Below are 20,939 nucleotides of genomic sequence, written 5' to 3' on the forward strand. Positions count from 1 at the left end.
GACCGGTCACATCCGCTGTTTGTTACGTGTCATGATCTGAGAAAAGGGAAAATAGTAGACAATTAAAATGTAAAATAAAAATAATGGCCTAACAATTTGAAAAAGAACTCCATGCAGTTAATATTCGACTTAACAACAGATTGTATTTGACGATAGAATATGCGAAATATTGACTTTAAAGGAGGCTGTTGATATCACTGTATCATCCATTTTATTATCAATAGCTTCCCTCTGCTCTTGCGTATCGAATTAACTGAGAGACATAAACTCCTTAAGCAGGTAATAATGATATATTGCCATATAAATAATGGAAGTTGACGATGGAGAAGTTGAGGTCATCACATTTTTTTTCTTCAGTTACCATTAACGTTTTTTGGTAGTGAAATATCCAAATATGAAACAGATGTGTCAGACTTTGTAGTGTCTTTCATTTCGAGTTAAAAGGGATACACAAATGTTATTCATATGAAGCAGAATTTACACACAAAAAAAACTTCTCTATGAAAAGAAGAAGTCTCTTACTGGCCCTTCAATTCAACATTTAGTTAATATATTAATAAACCATTTTCATCTTAAGGCTACCCTTTGTATATTTGATAGTTTAATTCTCATGACATGGCCAATCCATTTCCATCATTTCTATTTAATCTGGTCAGATATGACAACTGTGTGCGTTCTTTCATACAGCTCCTCATTGGTGATCTTGTTCGGCCAGAATATCTTGAGTATTCTACGGATTCATCTTGTTTGGAAGGTATCTAGTTTTTGAGTGATGTTGTTTGTCACCTTCCATGACTAAGATCCATAAAGGAGGACTCAAGTGACATTTGTTTTGAATATCCTTATTTTGGTTTTAGTTCCGACAATTAAAGATTTCCAGATGTTCCGCAGGTTGGCAAAGGTGACATGGGCTTTTGCAATTCTATTTTCAATGTCCATCGTGGAATCTCTTCTGGCTGCCATGATATTTTAAATTGACTACTTTCACATTCAGTTTTTTGTTTGCTGTAACTTCCTTATCTATCTTTGTATTTATATTCATTAGCTTTGTTTTGTTTGGATTTATATTTAGTCCAATTTGTCTGCTACACTTTATCAGGTCATCAGTTTTTCTTTGAATATCCATATATCGTTGTGTTAGTAAAGCATGTCATCTGTTAAGTCAAAATCTTCTAGTGATTGTTTAAATGTCCAGAATATTCCTCTACTGGCCTGACTGGTAGTGAATTCCATAACCTATGCAAAAAGTAAAGATCAGTGGTGACAGCAGACATCCCTGTCGTACCCCCGCTTGGATTGGAAGCAGTCTCTTAGTTGCTGCAGATCACGTTTGCCTGGAAGTCCTTGTGTAGCATCTGAATGATGGATATGATCTTGTTAGAGATGCCATAATTTCTACGGATCATCCATAACATAAAGCAGAACGATGTATACTGTCAAATGCTTTGGCAAAATCGATGAGATTTGTATACAGCGTAGCGCTCCAATCATTGCTCTGTTCTAAAATTTGCCTCAAGAAAAACATCTTGTCTGTGCATAATTTCCTTTTCTAAATCCAGCTTGCTCGGTAAGAAGGCACGGGTCTCCCACTGAGGCCATTCTATTTAGGATGACTGTGCCTATGATTTTGCTGGTAACTGACAGCAACATGGTTCCTCTTCAATTATTTGTGTCAGCTAAGTCACCTTTCTTGGGCAGCTTCACTATGAGACCAACCTTCCAATCCTCTGGTGCTGTTTCTGTCTACCAAATAGATTGCATGATATCCGTGAGAAGTCTGGGCGTTAATACTTCCTCAGCTTTTACCATTTCTGCATGTACCTGATCAATCTCTGCATGGGGCTTTCCCATTCTGTAGAAGTTTGATGGCATGTTTCATTTCCTCTATTGTTGGTGCGTTGGTAACGATGTACAAAGTCTCTATACCTTCACTAATTGCAGCGTGTACTGTTGATGGGTATTGTCATTACGTTCTTATCTATGTTTTTAAAAGCCATATGTAATCACAAAAGTACAGTTTTTTAAAACTGTGACTATATTTCAATGATACTATGCATAAAAAATACAATATTTTCTTTAGTTTTTACACTTTTTATATCAATAATATACATGATATATACAGGTTTAAATATAAACAGTAAAATTGCAGAAGAAATATTACTAAACCAGCTTAAACGCGGGCTATGTATTTTCTCTGCTACCATTCTCCCATGTTAAACAAAGAAAGAAATTCCTTTTAAGTTAAATTACTCTTGTACAATAACACTTAAGTCTAAAAAGTACACACAACAGTATCTTCTCTACTGTTTTCACTTCAAATCAATGGAAAACATCCTTTTAACCAACTGGAAACCACTTGACGATTGTATACGATCCACTGCAAAAAAGATAAACATAATTAGTTATAGAAATGATACACCATTATTATCTTAACTAAAACATCGTTTTTAATATTAATAGTTGTTTGATATACCGGACTGATCACCTAATTTATGTTTTCTGAGGACTGGGTTGGATCCTCTGATTTCCAGCTGACACTGAGTAGAAATATCCGGAGATTCTGTCTGACCAGTCTGTATATCAGTTGCGACCGACTTGTTATTAGATTTCTTTGACAACCCGCGATGACTAAGTTTTCGAAAACGATGTGATCGATGCGACCTCATAGAGTTTGTTTCATTTGTATCCGTTGATGATCTTTGTGATCTTACGGACGCCGTATCATTTGTATCAAGTGAAATATTTCTCTCTGCTAACCTTGATGAAGGTTGTGTGTATGCAGAGTGCACTGAGGAACAACTCGTGCAGTTTGAGGACGTTCGTAGAAAATCCCGCCTTTTTCTGTGTCTTCTGCAAGATGAACAGTAAAGTCGTCCAGATGTTGAACCGGATGTTGAAGCAGCTGGTGTACTTGGTTGAATTTCAATCCTAGGAGCCTGTGACGGGGCTACACTTGGTTGAGTCTCATATGAAAAATTCCTGTAATAACGAACATCATCTACGTACGACGAAGTTGTATCTGCTGATGATGCAGTAGATGACGCCAGTGTCTGGACACTGTCGACTCTTGGTGGAGCTGTGGGATTTCTGATAATGGGTGCAGCTGCTGTGGGGTTTCTGATAGGTGGCGCTGCCGGAGGAAGACGATGATTGGTTGGCTCAGATACAGGTGAGGATGGATCGTTTGGAACTCTGAGAGTGTAATGATTTCCACCCCGTGGACGCCTGAATACAGTGTCATAAACACTGTTCAGCTTGATCTTATTTCTGTTAGCAAAAGAAATTTGGTCAACGTATGATTTTATATCACCATATTTCACGCGTATCAGTTATGCTCACTTGTAAATATGCTAGGAAGAATTTGGACGTTTCATCAAAATGGTATATATAGCACCTATTTCATATTTATATATTACCTTTACTGATATATGTTAAATATACCTAGAATTTTACAAAGTAAATTTACCTCCTGCAGTAAATGAGTCCCCCTATACATAGGGACAGCGACAATAAGGCCACAGTTACCGAGACAATCGTCCAAATTATCTCCTCAGATACTCCTGTTTCTGGTGAGAAAGGATAAAAAAAACATTATTTCAGGAGTTATGATTGAAATGTAAGTGGTTTGTTGACGTTTACCATTAAATATATATTTTGCGTTTTGGAGACTTAAGATACAATGTTTTCTTCCTATATGGTTCATCTCGTACCTTCTTTTTCGTCCGTCATAGGTTTGCTCTCAGAATCAATGGGATGTGGTATAAAGATGGTTCGTGACGCCTTCTTTTCTTGACCATATTGTATGGTCGTCACCATATTTGAATCTTCTGTATCTATTAACATTCAAAATTCAGTGTATAACCTTTCTGAATATAAAAAATTATCTACATAATGGTTTAGCATAATCAAATGGAAAGCATGTCTTTTCCCCTTTCAAAATATTCCCCAGAATTTATTACTAATTTATTAAAGTTTCTACCTGAATTTAAAAATATTTCTAGAACTAACTTCTATGATAAATGTGATTCAGGTATTAATTACTTTTTCTGAAACAATTATCCGGATTGTCGATGTTTCTAGATTCTAGACCGCTCTCTGTTATACTTATATATTGCTTTTTATCTGACAACAGTACATGTGTAAAAATTCTTAAAAATTAAGAGCCTGGCTTTTGTGCTTTTTTTATATTAATTTTTGTATCGTGTATGTTTGTTTGTGGGGTTCTTCTTTTATTTTTTAGAAAGGGGGGTGTTGGTTGTTGTTTGCCTTTCTTACTCATACTACAATTAGAACAAAATGAAATAACTACTTGTGCAAATAAAGAGATGAAATAAATATAATAAAATACATTCTTAAATTCAGATCATCTTACTATGCTCGCAAAGGGCCTTGTGAAATTCGTTGCAACTTGTTTCCATTTTCTGAAATCTGTTTCCAGCTTTTCGCACCATCTGACATTTAGTTTGTGTAGTTCCTTAAGAAATAAGTATTTCAAATCAATTGAACAAAATCAAATAAAACATGTTCCTCAAAAAATCGAAAAGTTCGAAATCTGACAATCACTTTGTTGATATCTGCATAATGCTTATAGAATCTGTAATAACTGATATGGACAATAATACGGCATATATTTTAATTCAATGTGTCTTTTCTTATTACAAAAAAAATAAATAAAAAATAACGAAGAAAACATTATATAATTATTATTCTTTCAATATTTAGGTAAATAGTCGAGCAACTGGCGGTTGCGGGAGGTTTCTTTACTCTCTCTTGTGTCTTGGGCCTAAGACTTAATGAATTTACTACCTGCTAATGCAATTTTGTTGATAATGTATTCTTCTCCTCTAGCAAATCCTGCGATTTCACTTCGAATTTTTGAGATCATATACGCTGAAGTAATGTTAGAGATGCTATTGCATAAACGCCAGTGTTTTACACCCATACCATGTGCTGTAAAAAATTAGAATATAAAAGACATGGATACTTCTTTTCTTCAGTTTACATTTTATCAGATTTCTTATATAAATTATGTAAAAGGTGATGATTACGATCCATTATGATGAAACATACGAAGATAACGAACAATAATCAAGCTCAAAAGTCCATAAAACAATACAAAATAGGAGCAGAGCAAACTCGGACCTCCAAAACATCAGAGGTGGGATCAGGCCTGGGGGCCATAAAACTTAGACGAGCTCACTTTTGATCTCAGTCTCACTTTTTTTCAAAGGAATATATAGTGGAAAAGTGAGACTGAGATCAAGTTTTATGGCCCCCAGACCAGGTGCTATGGAGGAATGAGCATCCCCTTCCAACCGGTCACATCTGCCGCGTGCTCATTGTCATGATCGAGGAAATAACGGAAAAATCCGTCGTCAATTCGTTACAAGCGCCTAAAGCCCTCTGTTTTGGTCAAGAAAACCGAGTAATCTATAGCGAAATTGGTATGAAACCAATGGCCTTACTATTGTTGTGGAACATATCGTTAACCAGAAGACCCAATACTAAGTGATAATCAAACAACAACAAAGATTTAATGTCTGATGGTAATTCCTCAAAATTGAATTCTAAAATGGCACACAGTTTCATTAGGCATTAGAGATTCGCACAAATGATCTTTATTTATTGGAATTCTTAACTTATATTATATAGGGATTATATAATAAAAACTCCAAAACTGTGTTGTTTGTCTTCATAAATTGACATGTTGCACTGAAAGCTATTTAAAGAAATTTTTAAATGAATTCCTCTTTGAAAAAAAGTTGACATATAAAAAAAGTATTTCAGCTTATAAGGGAGCACGATTAATTGCCATCGGTATTCCAAAATTTCAGAAAACCTTATCTCCAAAAACCATTGATATTTTCAGTGAGGAACTCCTACACCTTCAAAATACCGATATATGTGCTTGTTTGTAGAATCAGAATTATTTATCTCCATATTTAATTTTAACAGAATTTATTTTGTTTATGACCCATCTGACAGATCTCGAGAGGGGAAGATTTAAGAGATTCTCACATTTTTAGTGAGGAAGCAGTTGTCTATTATGTCAAAAGTCTGTTTTTGATTCATTGCCAAAAAATAATAGTTATTTTAACCTTTTTAATGCTAAAAAAAAATCAGAGTGTAAAAGATATTATAATTTTGAGGCTTTTATTTTTTAAATTATATAGAATGACAAATGTAAATGGTCAAGTTTCTCACCTTCCTGACACAGACTGAGGAGATGTCGATGACTGTTATAACGTCTGTGTCTTTCTATCACATAAGAACAAGCATCACCTAAATAAGAAAACAAGACAATTAAATTCATGACTTAAAGATTAATCTGGTGTATGTAATGTATGAAGCAACCCACCTCTTTAGCTGGAAAAGGTGGTAGGGCGATATTAAGAAATGGTGTATTACAATATATATGCATTCTACGAAAGGAATCTTAAAAGCCTATATATAAAAATGAAATAAATGGAGATAACGAACAGTATTCGAGCTCAAAAGTCCATAAAACAAAACAAAATATGAGCAGAGCAAACACGAAACTCAAAAACATCAAAGGTGGGATCAGGTGCCATGGAATAGTGAGCATCCCCTGCTCACCGGTCACACCCGTAGTGGGTTCCTTGTCACAGTTGGGAAATAACGGGAAAATCCGTCGTATTTCTGTGTGTAAATAAGGGACTAACAATTAGAATGAAAAATGTCAGTCATCATTTGACTTAATGATAAAATGAATTTGTAAACAAGGTCATTGTATCGACCATAGAACTTACGAATTGATGACTTTAAACGAGACTGCTGATATCCTCGTCTCATCAACTTGTTTGTCAATAATTTACCTCGTTTCAGTTTGTGTCTTTTGCGTATCTGAGAGATATAAACCCCGTATGCAGGTGAAGGTATAATGCTGCATAAGTAAGGGAAGTTGACGATTGAAAAGTGAAAGTCAGCACGTGTATCATAGTGCTTGGTTGTTAGATTACCATTAACACCTTTTTCAAGTAAAATATCCAAATATGGAACAGATCGATGTGTCAGACTCTGTGGTATCTTTTACCTCAAGCTCATCGGGATATACATGTATTATCGAAATAAGAATGAAAGTAACCATTGTTAATTGACAATACGTCGTCGATATATATAAAGATATCAAAAATATATACAGAATCCTGAAGATGAAGTGTGATTCTGAGAGGCAGGGGATCTTCGATCTCTTATTCGGATGCATTGATAAAAAATCACATAGAACACATTAATATTTAAATAAGTCTTTTAAATCTTGCCTTGACATCCCAAGTCATAAATAAGGCCGTCCAACCAAAGACTCTCATGGTCCTTTACCGTCAATAGATTATAGTCCAAGGTATTTGGTATATCAGCTGCCAAATGTCTGTATCCATCACCCTTAAACACCTCTGTACAACTCGTATCTGCTATATGCCAGGTCATCGGGTGCGGAGTCACCAACATCTGGACATTGCCACATGACGCTAACAAAACAGAGAGCCATTGGCTGTGTAGAACATTTTAAAAAATAATCTTAATTTTGAAATGAAGAAATAATTTTGAATGCATACCGACTTGTAGAAAGAAGAATATAATCCAAAATCCACATTTCATGTTGAAACCCCCTCGAATGTCGTCCTATAAAGTGTTGAGGAATAAAACTATATAAACACATGATGATTAGGGAAACAGAGTTAAATTTGATAAGGAAGTTATGTTTTATTTTATGTGAATAGTTGTCATCTACGTATATAAGTCCAAAGCATCAACTCTGTATATATATAGTTTTATAGGATTCTGGTACTTGACATTTTAAAGAAGTATTGAACATAACAGGGGTATTTGTTAAGTAAGACATTATACATGTAATATTTACTTTATCAGACAGTATCATCAACTTGGCATTTTGTGCGAGTACACGTTTGTCTCAGTGGGTTTTTTTTAAAACATAAAGAATATGGCACACAAGGTATTTGCAGACAAAGCATAAGAAAAAGTATGTTATGAACACACAAATAATTATAATTTTCTGACTCACAGAAATTATTTTTTTTAATCAAACTTCCTTATTAAACAAATACTTATCGGGGACATTGATTTTTATAACAACTCTTAGAAAATATGTATCACTGCCATTTTTTTGAATCTTGAACACATAAAGGATGATTTTAAAAGATGCTTGGTTTTCTGGTAGACAATATCTACATAGATTAGAAATTCAAGTTTTCCAAAACTAAATTCTAATGGTTACCATTTAATCCCATTATTATATATTAGACGTATGTTTGCATTAATATAAAGCAGAATATATTCAAAAACTTTTGCAAGAAATAAATGATACTCCAGCCGTCGCCTTCAACTCAAGCTTTAGATATATTGAGGAAGTTTTATTAATTAACAATATTAATTTTTACTTGGTTCGATACTGTAGTTTATCTCTTTGAACTCGAATTCAGAGGCAACCCAGAGTCTAACACATCTCTTTCAAATTTGGATATTCCTTAACAAGAAAATACTATAGTTAACAATAAATTACTGTAGTTAACTATAGTGAACCCTATGAAAACTTTGATTTACTATATTGAACACTTTTACACTTTGATTTACTATAGTGATAACTTTAAATCTTTGATTTACATTAGTGATAACAATGAAAACTGTGATTTACCATGGTGATCACTATGGCAACTTTGATTTACTATGGAAAAACTTGATTTACTACGATGATAAGTTTGAAAACTTTGATTTACTATAATGATAAATTTGACACGATAGTGATCACTTTGAAAACTTTGATCTGCTATAGTGAACACTTTGACACTATAATGAAAATTTTGAAAACTTTGATTTACTATAGTGATAAATTTTACACTTTGATTTACTATAGTAAACTATAGTAAACAATAGTAAACTATTATTTAGTTTTTTTCTTGTATTAATTCATTAATGTTAACCTAATGATGAAAATGATGAAAACAATTGTATTCGACAACTCACGTATTTTAAATTTTGAATATTCAATTTATTTTGTTGCAATATACCATTATCACCAGCATTTTGAGTTCATGTGTTTCAGATAATTCGCTACAAAGATACACGCTCTCCATACGAACATTTTCTAAAACGAGACAAACTATTGACAAATACGTTCATGATACAAGAACATCAAAACCCAAGTTTAGAGTCGGGATTCTGCAAATACTATGGTCGATATAAACACCATGTCAGCAATGACACTCTATTATTAAGTGAAATGTTATCTAGCGTTTTATTACTTATTGCTTAATCATTTTTGTCATTCTTAATTGTATATGGATATTCCATTTGTCCCTTCATGATAAGGAACATACACAATCTTTGACCACTTGGTAATACTTTTGTTAATGCATCATGTAAACTACTTTTGTTTTCAGAATTTCTAACTTATAAATATTGTTCACATGAAAGGAAAACTCATAGAATATTGCATTAATTTAAATACTAAAAGGGAAATAAATGTGGAAATTTCACATGATTTTATACTTTCGCCTCATTTTTTGAAAGAGAAACGGAAACACACAATTTACAAAAAAAGATATCAATAAGATTTGAAGAACATGTACACAAGCCGATACTTATTTGAATTTAAACTTATCGCTTAACACTGAGATAAAGTTCCCTTAATTGAAGTACGTACAGAGTCAAATAATTTACTAAAAACATTTGGTTGTTATCAAATTATTACAGTATGATGAGACTATTCATGTGAATATTTTACTCCGTTTCACAACCGTCTGATTTATTGAAAACCCATAATTTTGGATTTACAGGACAGAAAAAAATATTTGAAAAAAAATAAAAGCGTTTATATGAGGTTTAATTCTGCATTTTTCTGATACTAAACCTGATATTTTCATAGGCAATTCAGTCACATATGATCCACATATATGCATTGCCTTTCATATGAGGATCATATGTGGCGAAGTTGCCTGTATACATTTCAAACATGTTAAATTATGATATGTGCATTTTAATTATTTTTTTTCTCAAATTGAAAACAATAACAAAATATGTGCTTTTTAAATACAATCTCATTAAAAAATATCTTTTGAATGCACTCGATGATCCTTTCTGTAGATGACATATAAAATATCAAAATCGTTGTGATGGGAAGGGATTTATTCCCTTTTACTTTAGAAGTCTTTGATATCAGATACAACACATGACTGTTCACTACTATTACACAAATGTAAATTATTGGTTAATTATCAAAATAAAAACATATCTTTTTTTAAATATGTTTATTCGTTTCCCTTGAAAATCTTAATTTTTGGATATTTGTTGGAATTATAGTGATATTTCTTTCTTTCTTGATTTTCGGACTTCACTGTTTGAATACACATACGGTTTTTTGACGAGAGTAAGAACTGATATAAACGATCATTTATGATATAAATGAAAGATGGTCCTCTGCAGGATCAGATCACGTGTAGGATCAGATCACGTGTATGTTATCAATCTTTTGGAGGACCACACTATACCAATAATCTTTACTAGGGTAGGTTTTCTTATTTACTAATTTTATGAGCATGTATCTTAAAAGAATCTACGAGAACACACTTTTACAGAGAATTCGAGTCTTCATCTTCCATTTCAAATTACTTCGCAGTTAGCGTCGGTATTTCTTGTTCCATTACTTTAAATCAACTGAAAACATCCTTTTAACCATTCTGAAGCCGCTTGACGTTTGTATCCGATCCACTGCAAAAACAAGATATTGTTAGTGCCTTCAGATGTAAATTGCTTGCATTTCTCTCTATTTTATTTTCTTTCTATTCTCAATTGATTCTTTTATTGTACTGTCAAACATTGCTTTTCATTTTTTCTACCAAATTGTGATTAAATATGTATTAGGGGAGTATATACCGGTATTTGTATACATATATATTACATCTCTTTATTATTAAGTATTTTATCGTGCTGTTGCTTTATCCGGATACAAAGAAGACTAATATCGTTGCTCAAAAGCATGACAGATAATATTTATGAAATAGATATTACTCAGCAAGAGGAACACAACTTTATTTATAATTTGAGTGTTAAAAAAATTACTACCTAATTTGTGTTTTCTGAGTAAATTGTTAGATCCTCCGCTCTCGTGTCCAGTTTCAGTTGAGGGTCCTGGTGTTGCTATCTGACCAGTATCAAAATATTCTTCTTCCACCTTGTGGCGAGACTTCTTTGATAAACCATGATGATGGCTTCTTTTGGAACGATGTGATCGGTGCGACCTCATAGAGTTTGTATCATTTGTGTCTCTTGATGATCGTTGTGATCTTAAGGAAGACGAATCATTTGTATCAAGTGAAACATTTCTCTCTGCTAACCTCGATGAAGGTTGTGTGTATGCAGAGTGCACTGAGGAACAACTCGTGCAGTTTGAGGACGTTCGTTGAAAATCACGCCTTCTTCTGTGTCTTCTGCAAGATGAACAGTAAAGTCGTCCAGATGTTGAACCGGACGTTGAAGCAGCTGGTGCACTTGGCTGAATTTCAATCCTAGGAGCCTCTGACGGGGCTACACTTGGTGGAGTCTCATATGAAAAATTTCTGTAATAACGAACATCGTCCACATACGATGAAGATGTATCTGCTGATGATAGAGTAGATGACGCTAGTGTCTGTACACTGTCGACTCTTGGTGGAGATGTAGGGTTTCTGGTTGTCGGTGCAGTTGGTGTGGGGTTTCTAACTACGGATTGAGATGTCGGAAGCAGATGGTTTGCTGGCTCAGATATAGGTGAGTTTGGGTCGGTTGGGATACGAATAGTATAACGATTTCCTCCACCCCGTGGACGCATAAATATGGTGTCATAAACACTGTCCATTTTTATATTCTTTCTATAAATGATTTTAATTTATTTAAATGTTGTTTTTTACAGAGATATTATGTTTATATCAACAACAAAACAAAGAATTTGCGAATGCATATTTGCAATAAATACATGTAATTTGTTCTTTTTTGCAAAATACAGATTTTAATAACCTTTCTATGAGATAACATTCATTATTATGTTATTCACTTAGCAGTTAATTTTCAATCATTTCTGTACTGCTAAACAAATTACCTTTTGCAGAAAATTATGCCTCCTATGCAGACAGAAAATGCCATTACGACCACAGCAATAGATAAACTTGTCCAGATTATTTCCTGAAACCCTGTGGAATCTGTTGAATCTATTGAGTACGTGTAGAAATTTCACGTACAAAAAGTAAGTCATTATTTTTTTTATTATTGAATTAACTGAATACTTTTTTTTTTATTAAATTTATTAAATTATTCATGACTAAATCAATAATGCTTTCAATATTAGCTGGTAAAGAGAAGGTTTGTAGCATATAACTAAGTTTCTTTTCTATATTAATTTTTACTATCATACCCTCTTCTCTGTCTTTCATTGAATTCCATGACTCAGCAGAATGTGGAGTAAAAATGATTTGGTATTCCCTTTTAATTTCTCTATATTCAACTGTGGAAACCATTATCGAATAACTTGTATCTGTTAAGAAATCAAATAATAACGAAAATGTTAAAATAACCTCTCACGAAAATGAGTGATATCATAGTGCTCTTTTATTAAGTTTTGAATAATACCTTAAAATCACACAGCCCATGAACATGTAGTTTTCAAAATATTGATTTTGAAGCTAAAAAAGATAACCTTTGAATAATATGAGTAATACAATATATGGTAAGAGTGTATTACACACAACTTTATTTTACATCCCATGTTATGAAAAGGCACGGAAAATATATAATAAATCAAATAGCTACCGTATAATCCCTATTAACCGCCCTGGGCGCTTAGAAAATTGCGATAAGAGGGCGGTTATTTTGGTATATTTAATGTCATATTTTAACTTCAAAAAATCTTTTTAAAAAATAAATAAATTCAAAGAACAACTACATTAATGTCTAACTCTACTTTAAGTGAAGATAATCCAACCAAATTATGCTTAATGATTCATTTTCCATCGAGAAATTTAATAATAGACAAGTTTCATTTTCACTAATTCTTCAAATTTTGGCAGACTTTTGATATGATTCTAGATGATTTTAATCACTGTACAGGGGGCCCTTATTTCTTGACAATTGAAAAAGCCCTTAGGGGCGCTTATAGGGGCAGGGGCGGTTAATAGGGATTAAACGGTATTTCTCAGAGAAATTGTGTCAGGCTTACCATGCTCACAAAGGGCTTTGTGGAATTCGTTACATTTTGTGTACATCCTCCGAAATTCTTGTCCATGCTTCCTTGCCATTGTGCATTTGACTTCTGTTGAATCTTTGAAAGAAAATGTATGTAATTATAATCTACATGTAGATATATTAAAATACAGTATTAAATTACAATATACACTAAAGCAAAGGCACGAAGGGTTGTCCATTTGACTTTTTGATTATTATTTCGATTTTTTTAAAAATCTAATTAATCCGTATGAAGAATATTGTATAGAAACTTGTCAAAACTACTATAAATATGGTTTATAAATAGGTTAATAAACTTGAAATTTGATTTGCTTATTTTAATCAGGAAAGGAAGATTCACAGCCTTTTAAAGATGAAAATATTCATATGTATATTTACTTAAAGCAATGCTGTTGACGATAAATTCTTCTCCGGCTAAAAATCTTGAGATTTCCTGTCGTAATTTCCCAATCATAGAATAAGTGACGTTGAGAATATTGCTGTTCCATCCACAGTATTTTCGTATAGTTACTTCTCCGTTCGCTATAATTAAGAAAGGAGATAAATAATCTAGAAGGTTCCATGATGCCTCTCAGGTTGATAATGCTTCCTGGTGGTTGGTACTTTTTTTGTTGATTTTATATTTTAACATTGAAAAAACGGTTTTCTAAATATTATAATTTCATCAAGCATTAGTGATTAAAGTGCTTGTCAGATTTCTCACCATCTTGACAAAGATAGGGTAGATCATCGTGGCTGAGGAATCGTCGATGTCTTTCTATTACATGAGAACATATTCCATCTAAAGCAAAGGAAAAAAAAACACTCTGGAATTGTTATATTAATGTTTATAGTTTCATTAATATAAATAAATGCCTTACAGTGAAAAGAAAAGTAAATATACCTACTTTTTAAATCTTTTAACACGTAAAGAAACAGGCATATTGTATAGAGCAATTTATCGATTGCATTTGTGTGGATTGTAAGTCACAATGATATTTTTATTGTAAATCAGTGCAAGCCTGGGGACCATAACTCTTAGACGAGCTCACTTATGATCTCTGTCACGCTTTTCCACTATATATTCCTTTGATGGAAGTGTGACTGAGATCAAAATTGAGCTCGTATGAGTTTCACGGCCCCAGGCCAGAGATCATACTCTGTAATTCTTGCCTCTACATCCCAGGTCATAAGCAATATTGTCAAGCCAGAAACTCTCGTAGTCCTTTATCACCTGAAGGCTATAGAACATGGTCGTGTCTGGTATATCACCCGCCAGATGCCTGTACCCGGTCCCATTAAATTTCTTGTGACAAATCTTGTCCGCATCATGCCACACCATTGGGTGCTCTGTTGTCAACATTTGTGTTTTTCCGAATGACACTGACAAAAAGTATCAATGACGTAAAAAGGTATTGAAGCAAATTTTAAAGGTATGAATTGCAGTTATATTTTTGTTTTTCTAATGAGTATCATTTTAAGTTTACCAAATAAAACATTGTACAGTAAAATTTGTCTAATCCGGACTCTGAGTACTCCGGACTTTTGTCCATTCCGTCTATAAAATTTAGTCCCATGCACTTCTTTAACAAAATCATTAGGAAAAATTCTGTGTAGTCCGGATACTGTCTATTCTGTATTCCGAACGGCCATACTGGTCCCAACTGCTCATAATTAACGGTAATTATTCCCTCTAATCCGGCCGCACCCGAGTTACTTCAAAGCAATTAACACGTTTCGTGCTGGATGTGATAATCCGTGTTTACATTAGCATGATTAGTGCCATGAGACGAAAGTGAAATGCGGCGGTGACACAGTCCACTTAAAATATTTTATATGATTAAATTACAATTTTAATAAAATTAACCTTGTTTTAAATTCCTTTTACCACAGTATAACATAAACACAAAATACGCGATTTACAAATCAAAATATAAATCGGGATCGAAAATTGAACGCATTTCAAAATGGCGCCATAACAGTGTGGGAAGACGTAATTTTTTACATAAAAAATAAAAGTAAAATCTAATAATGTAATTAGCACATCGTTAATAATTGTGCATTACTGTTAATACCCCGGTACATTGAATGAGTTCTTTGACAAGCGAAACCCGGACCGCTTAATACATAGTAGGCCTATATTATGCGTGCATGTATATTTTGATTGAAGTAACATTTCACCAGACTTTCAAACTTCGTGAACAAATAAGAAAATACAGTAAGTCATGTGAGGCTATTTTATAATTTCTAGACTCCAAAATATTGATTGATTTCTTCATTTAATTTTATTAATAATATGTATATGATGTACTTGTAAATAAACAATGAAAATTTTCGAAATTGATAATTTCCTGGATTTTTCCTGCACTCCGGATTCTGTCTAATCCGGCCAAATTTTATGGAACCGGCGGTAGCCGGATTGGACAAATTATACTGTATATGTATATATTTCTTGACTATCAGCATAAATTAATAACAATACTCACCCATGGGTAGGAGTGCAATTGTTATCCAAAATATCACTTTCATCTTTGATCTTAAAGAATTAACTATGAACAAAAATCCAACGACATAAGCTATTTGGGGAAACAGAGTTTATCTAAATAAGGAAGTTAGACTGTTAATTGATTTGCCAGTATATGACACACAATGCGAACCAACACTATTTTTAGAACAGGAATGAACCTTTCCTGAAAAAGAAAGAAATTCTCAGATGAAAGGCCTCAGAATATCTTTTTATGAAAATAGTTTTTGTATATCACTGTGGAATTACCGTTTCTACCATGATCTGTGTACATATAAGTACCCAAACAGTACGAGAATTAAATGTTTCCTTTTGATTTTGAATGAAAGGCATTAGTAATATAATTGGAATGGTTTGAGGCCTCAAACCGAAAAAAAACTAGAACTTATAGACATGACATTAACTTTATAACAAAGGCTGCTTAGTATATCCAATATACACAAGATATTAATATTTTTAAAGTAAAAATTATTTGAAGATCTTTTTTATTTCTGTTAAAAAATCGTTTCAATCAGATAATTTTCGAGTTATTTTGATAATGCTACATACTTACCAAATTCTTTATATTTTTATAGATACTCCTGTTAACGTTCGTCTTTGTCAGGCATCTAAAAATAGGTGGCCGCCATTACTATTTGTGGGGGGGGGGGTTGAAGGGGGGGATATTTTGAACTAAATTCAGTGGAAATTTATACATGATTATGGACCAACTCAAAGTCAATAAATTGTCACCAAACATCACCTTGCATCAACTTTTTTTTTTTAGAAACCTTTGTTTGGTCAACACAGATTAACTGTTTACCTTGTTTTTAATCGATAATCATAGTGTTCTTCAATTCTCTTTTTTTGTAATACCGGTAATTGATTACAACCATCGTTTAGATTCCTATGCTTTAAAGTTGAATAATACTTACGATGAAACTTGAAAACCGGTACAATTTTTTACACTTTTATTGTATTTGGTATTTATCTAAGCTCGACGGCTTTGTTGTTGTTGATCAATCATTTATTACATTGCCCCGGTTATCTTTTCAGAGGGAGAAGATGAATAAACAAAGGAAGGTAATCATTGTGAATTTGAGTTTAATTGTATATCCATTGACGTAGTTCTTGAGGATGCTGTTCCACATGGTAGTATAAATGTACTCTCGAAAGAGTTGTTACTTTAAATTGTCGTTATATACAGGTATTGTATATTTATGTGCTACAATAACAATATCAAGTAATGCAATATCACTTCATCTTAAAAAAATGTTTGTAACCGTTTATTTAAATTAAGAACATAGGTAGCACTCTCTACATGTTGCTATAGTTTTTTAAGCACTCTGATGATGTCATTAACTGTTCTCACTCCAACATTCGTCTGAAGAGGACCACTAAACATTAATAATGCGTTGTGGAAACCATCAGCTATATGTGAAAGTTCTACGTCTTTATTAAGATGTCTAAGACGCTCTGCAAACATAATTGCATCGTCACGGATCAAATCATATCCGGCAGCCAAAATATATGTAAACGGGAAATGAGACAGTTCTTCATCAGATGCCATTAAAGGAAAGATGGTAGGATCTGTTAGTTTATCTTTCAGTTCCTTAAATAAAGTTTCATTGCCAATATATTCAACCTCAGGTTTCTTTAGTCTAAGCTCCTTGGATCGTATATATTTATCAGGTAAATATTTCTGCTGATCAAACAAAAACTTGTATTTCCCTCGTTTAAAATCAGCAGACGTGTGAAGATTGTTCAGAAACGCACCACACAATAAATGATCTAAATTAAGGTAATTCAAGAAAAAGTTTGTCATTTGTGGATCGTTAATACTTTTGTTTAGATACTCTACATTTTCTATAAACCCGATTGTTTTCATGTTCACCGCCTGTAAAACAGGCACCAGTAAAAGCAGCATTGCTATTTTCCCGCGCATTTCAGAGCGAAGTTGAACTGCTGCAGCAAGATTCCCGCCAGCACTGTCTCCACCTACTGCAATACGGCCTGGATCAACTCCAAGATTCCTAGCCTTATTGAAGACGTATGAAACAACATTTCTTATGTCGTCCAATCCAGCTGGATAAGGATTTTGAGGACTCAGTCGGTATCTGAACGAAAAAAAATGTTTAGATTTAAAAAAAAAAAAAGCAAATTAATTATAACATTAGTGAATATTGTAATATTCTGCATTTCTTGTTAAAACTCAATATTTTCGCTGACTGTTAATTAACAGGTGCACCATCTTTGCCAATTCATAACTGAGTTAAAAAAAAGAAGCGAATTTTAAAGGTCGGCTTAATTTTTTAAGAATACATATAGAGAGATATATAAGAAACTATCATTACGAAATACAAACCAGAAGTCTCTGTCGATACTGTTGCTCTACTGATTTATCCTTGTAACAAAGGAAGAAAAGAGTAGCAGTTGGGACTTGAAACTTTAATACAGCGATAGATAAAATAATGATCCTTGATTAAGTCATTTTTTTGTGGCAATATTCCAATAAGACTACAACTGTAGGAGAGCTTTTAAAATAATTTAACAGAATTTTCAATTTTAGTTACAATGGCAACATCATTGATATTTCATGAAAAGAAGAATTTTTTAAAAAGGCAATAATGTTTCTTAGTGTAGTCTACCTGCATGCCACATTATATTATAATCAGACTAAAACTGTATTTGGAATAGCATTTTAAAAGTATTTTCAGAAATTTATATTTTAAGCTACCACGGTAACAATGTTCATCAAAATCAAAAACGGTTGTACAGAATTATGTGGCTTAAAGTAGTCTTCTTGTGGTCTTTTGTTCTTTTGAAAGAACTTTTGAAAGAGTTTTCAAAGTTCTTTTGAAATTAGACCAAAACCGTAGGAGAGTTGCATTTGAAAAGCATTTCACAGAAATTTCTATTTTTAGTTACCACGGTAACACCGTTCATCGAAATCAAAAACTGATAAACAGAATTTTGTATCTTAGTGTAGTCTAATTGTGTGCCAAGTTATATTGAAATCAGACCAAATCTGTAGGAGAAGTAGCCTTTTTGAATTTTACAGAAATTTCTATTTTTAGTAACCACAGCAACACCGTCCATCGAAATCAGAAACCGATAAAGAGAATTATGTATCTTAGTATAGTCTACTTATGTATTAAGTTATATTGAAATCGGATCAAAATTGTAAGAGAAGTTGCATTTTGAAAAAGTGTTTACAGACAGACGGACAGACGACGGACACATTACTATTGCAAAAGCTCTTCTGGTCTCTGACCAGTAGAGCTAAAATATCAGTGTATAATCTTCCTTTAAATATCTTGAAAATAAGATAATAAATGAAGCCAATTATCTTACTCCACTGATATGATAACTACACCAGTTTCCTTTGAAAGTCTTTGGTTAAAGAGGTCATAGTTATCTACGAAAAGAAATTTAAAAGTTATCAAAGCAAAAATACAATATATTCTTTATCTTAGCATTCAAAAGCAGCATTAAAACGAATATGACAAATTCAAACTTACCGACAGAGAGAAAAGTCCAACCTCCTCCATGAATGTATATAAAGACAGGTCTGTTGGTTTGCTGAAGAGATGTTAACGGCTCGTAAAGACGGACCGGTATCCCATTCATTAACCTGTCCGTTAAACAAAACAATTTAGATAAAATACATTTATTATAATAAGTTTCATGCGTGTTTTTTATTTTAAAATTTCTTAACAACAATATTAGTATTCAACAACACTCCTAAATAAGATATATAAAAAAAATTCGTTTTGCATGTTTCGTTTTCCGACTACTCTTCACACAATTTGGAAGCATGTTTTGGTATTTAAATACAAGTATAAAACAATATAATGCTTTACCTTTATTAGTTTTGATTCCAAAGTTTTTTTACGTTTGTATTGTTACCAATTCCTTTCAACATTGGTGAAAATGGTTTTGTAATGCCAAGAGCAATCAGAACACCTATCTGACAAAACAAAATAAATTGAAGTGTTGCTAATAAGATCATTTTTTTTCTTTTCACATCCAATCAACTACAGAAGTCCTGGAGAAACATTGTTTTGCTTATTAGGTATTTGACTTAATATTTTGTGACTTGATTATTAGTTTTGTTATTTTACATTTGTATTCACAAGTTTATTTAATCACAAAACGTGGCGCACTAGATAGAGGCTACATGTAGGTTCAGACAGGAATATTTTGCCTTTGAATTTATTTCTACTTTAACTTACGAATATCAATCGCCTTGAACTTTTGATTTGTTTGTAATTTTAGTTAATGTTTTCTCGTTCTCGTAAATTAATCCTCGCAGATTGATTCCAAACTGACGGATCGCGAATAAATAAAACGTGAGGCGAATAATAGTTGATTTTCAGTACAAAACACGAAAGTTTTTACCAAAGACGTCAAACTGGGAATCCGCATATATTTATACTCTCAGTTTATCCAAATGTTCCTCAAATAAGTTAGGGATACATTAATCATTGTGCTGTCATCAACTATTTTAGGAACAGGATGTGACTCACGAAATGACCAAGGCCTTTCAAACATCATTCCATCACCCTGACACTGAGCTTCTCTTCGATGGGTTCTGGCACCCGTACATCTAACAATAAGGACAGCAGGACACAGGAGACCAACACAATAAAGGTGGTCTTCATTTTTTTGTGTTCGGAAGGTGTTACCCCTTGATAAGATACGACTTTTATCTTTGCTTCTCACGAGTGTGTAAATCTAGTCAGATTATATGTGAAGTTTCTACAAATTTAACTATTGTTTATGTCTTTATGTTTGTTTGGTTTTGCTTTGTGTATGTTTTAGTGTGTTGAAATTGTTAATTTATCGATTAAAAGCAAAAAAAATATACAAAACGGACTAATCTTTACTGACTAATAGTCATAAGATTTAAACAACATTTTTTTGAATGAGAATTTGTTTTTTCTTTTTTTTTAACCAAAATAATATCTAAACTACATTTATTATGTTTGCTCGTAATAAACAGTAAAGTCTGTGTATGGTCTAGGACGAATGATCGAAATAAAGATTAAATTCAACTTACAAAATGGCCGATGTTTTTCATACATCCCTCCATGACCCTGATACTGAACTTCTCCTCAATAGGTTCTGGTACCCGTACATCCAGAAAGGAGTACAACAGAACACAGAAAACTAAAACAATCAAAGTACATACATAAAACACCTTCAT

At 32.9% G+C, this 20,939-nt stretch overlaps 3 protein-coding genes across 3 annotated transcripts; all 3 read right to left on the reverse strand.

The window, feature by feature from the left end:
- Positions 1 to 2,140: 2,140 nt before the first annotated feature.
- Positions 2,141 to 6,328, reverse strand: LOC134252037 (uncharacterized). The gene is made up of 7 exons (XM_062734459.1): positions 6,205 to 6,328; positions 4,807 to 4,950; positions 4,373 to 4,474; positions 3,711 to 3,833; positions 3,467 to 3,566; positions 2,486 to 3,267; positions 2,141 to 2,377 (listed from the first exon to the last, which is right to left on the reverse strand). The coding sequence occupies exons 1-7, from the start codon at positions 6,311 to 6,313 to the stop codon at positions 2,310 to 2,312; spliced, it is 1,428 nt and encodes a 475-aa protein (XP_062590443.1). The 5' UTR covers positions 6,314 to 6,328; the 3' UTR covers positions 2,141 to 2,309.
- Positions 6,329 to 10,530: 4,202 nt separating this feature from the next.
- Positions 10,531 to 15,959, reverse strand: LOC134252017 (uncharacterized). The gene is made up of 9 exons (XM_062734436.1): positions 15,714 to 15,959; positions 14,401 to 14,610; positions 13,952 to 14,029; positions 13,627 to 13,770; positions 13,223 to 13,324; positions 12,422 to 12,541; positions 12,110 to 12,218; positions 11,098 to 11,882; positions 10,531 to 10,743 (listed from the first exon to the last, which is right to left on the reverse strand). The coding sequence occupies exons 1-9, from the start codon at positions 15,754 to 15,756 to the stop codon at positions 10,676 to 10,678; spliced, it is 1,659 nt and encodes a 552-aa protein (XP_062590420.1). The 5' UTR covers positions 15,757 to 15,959; the 3' UTR covers positions 10,531 to 10,675.
- An 891-nt stretch (positions 15,960 to 16,850) lies between these two features.
- Positions 16,851 to 20,939, reverse strand: LOC134252018 (neutral cholesterol ester hydrolase 1-like). The gene is made up of 4 exons (XM_062734437.1): positions 20,793 to 20,939; positions 19,610 to 19,700; positions 19,085 to 19,175; positions 16,851 to 17,847 (listed from the first exon to the last, which is right to left on the reverse strand). Exons 1-4 carry the CDS (start codon positions 20,937 to 20,939, stop codon positions 17,058 to 17,060), a joined length of 1,119 nt encoding a protein of 372 aa, XP_062590421.1. The 3' UTR covers positions 16,851 to 17,057.

The sequence above is a fragment of the Saccostrea cucullata genome, unplaced genomic scaffold (assembly GCF_032062105.1).
Source record: "Saccostrea cucullata isolate Sc308-1 unplaced genomic scaffold, CSIRO_AGI_Scuc_v1 ctg6, whole genome shotgun sequence".
NCBI lineage: Eukaryota > Metazoa > Mollusca > Bivalvia > Ostreida > Ostreidae > Saccostrea > Saccostrea cuccullata.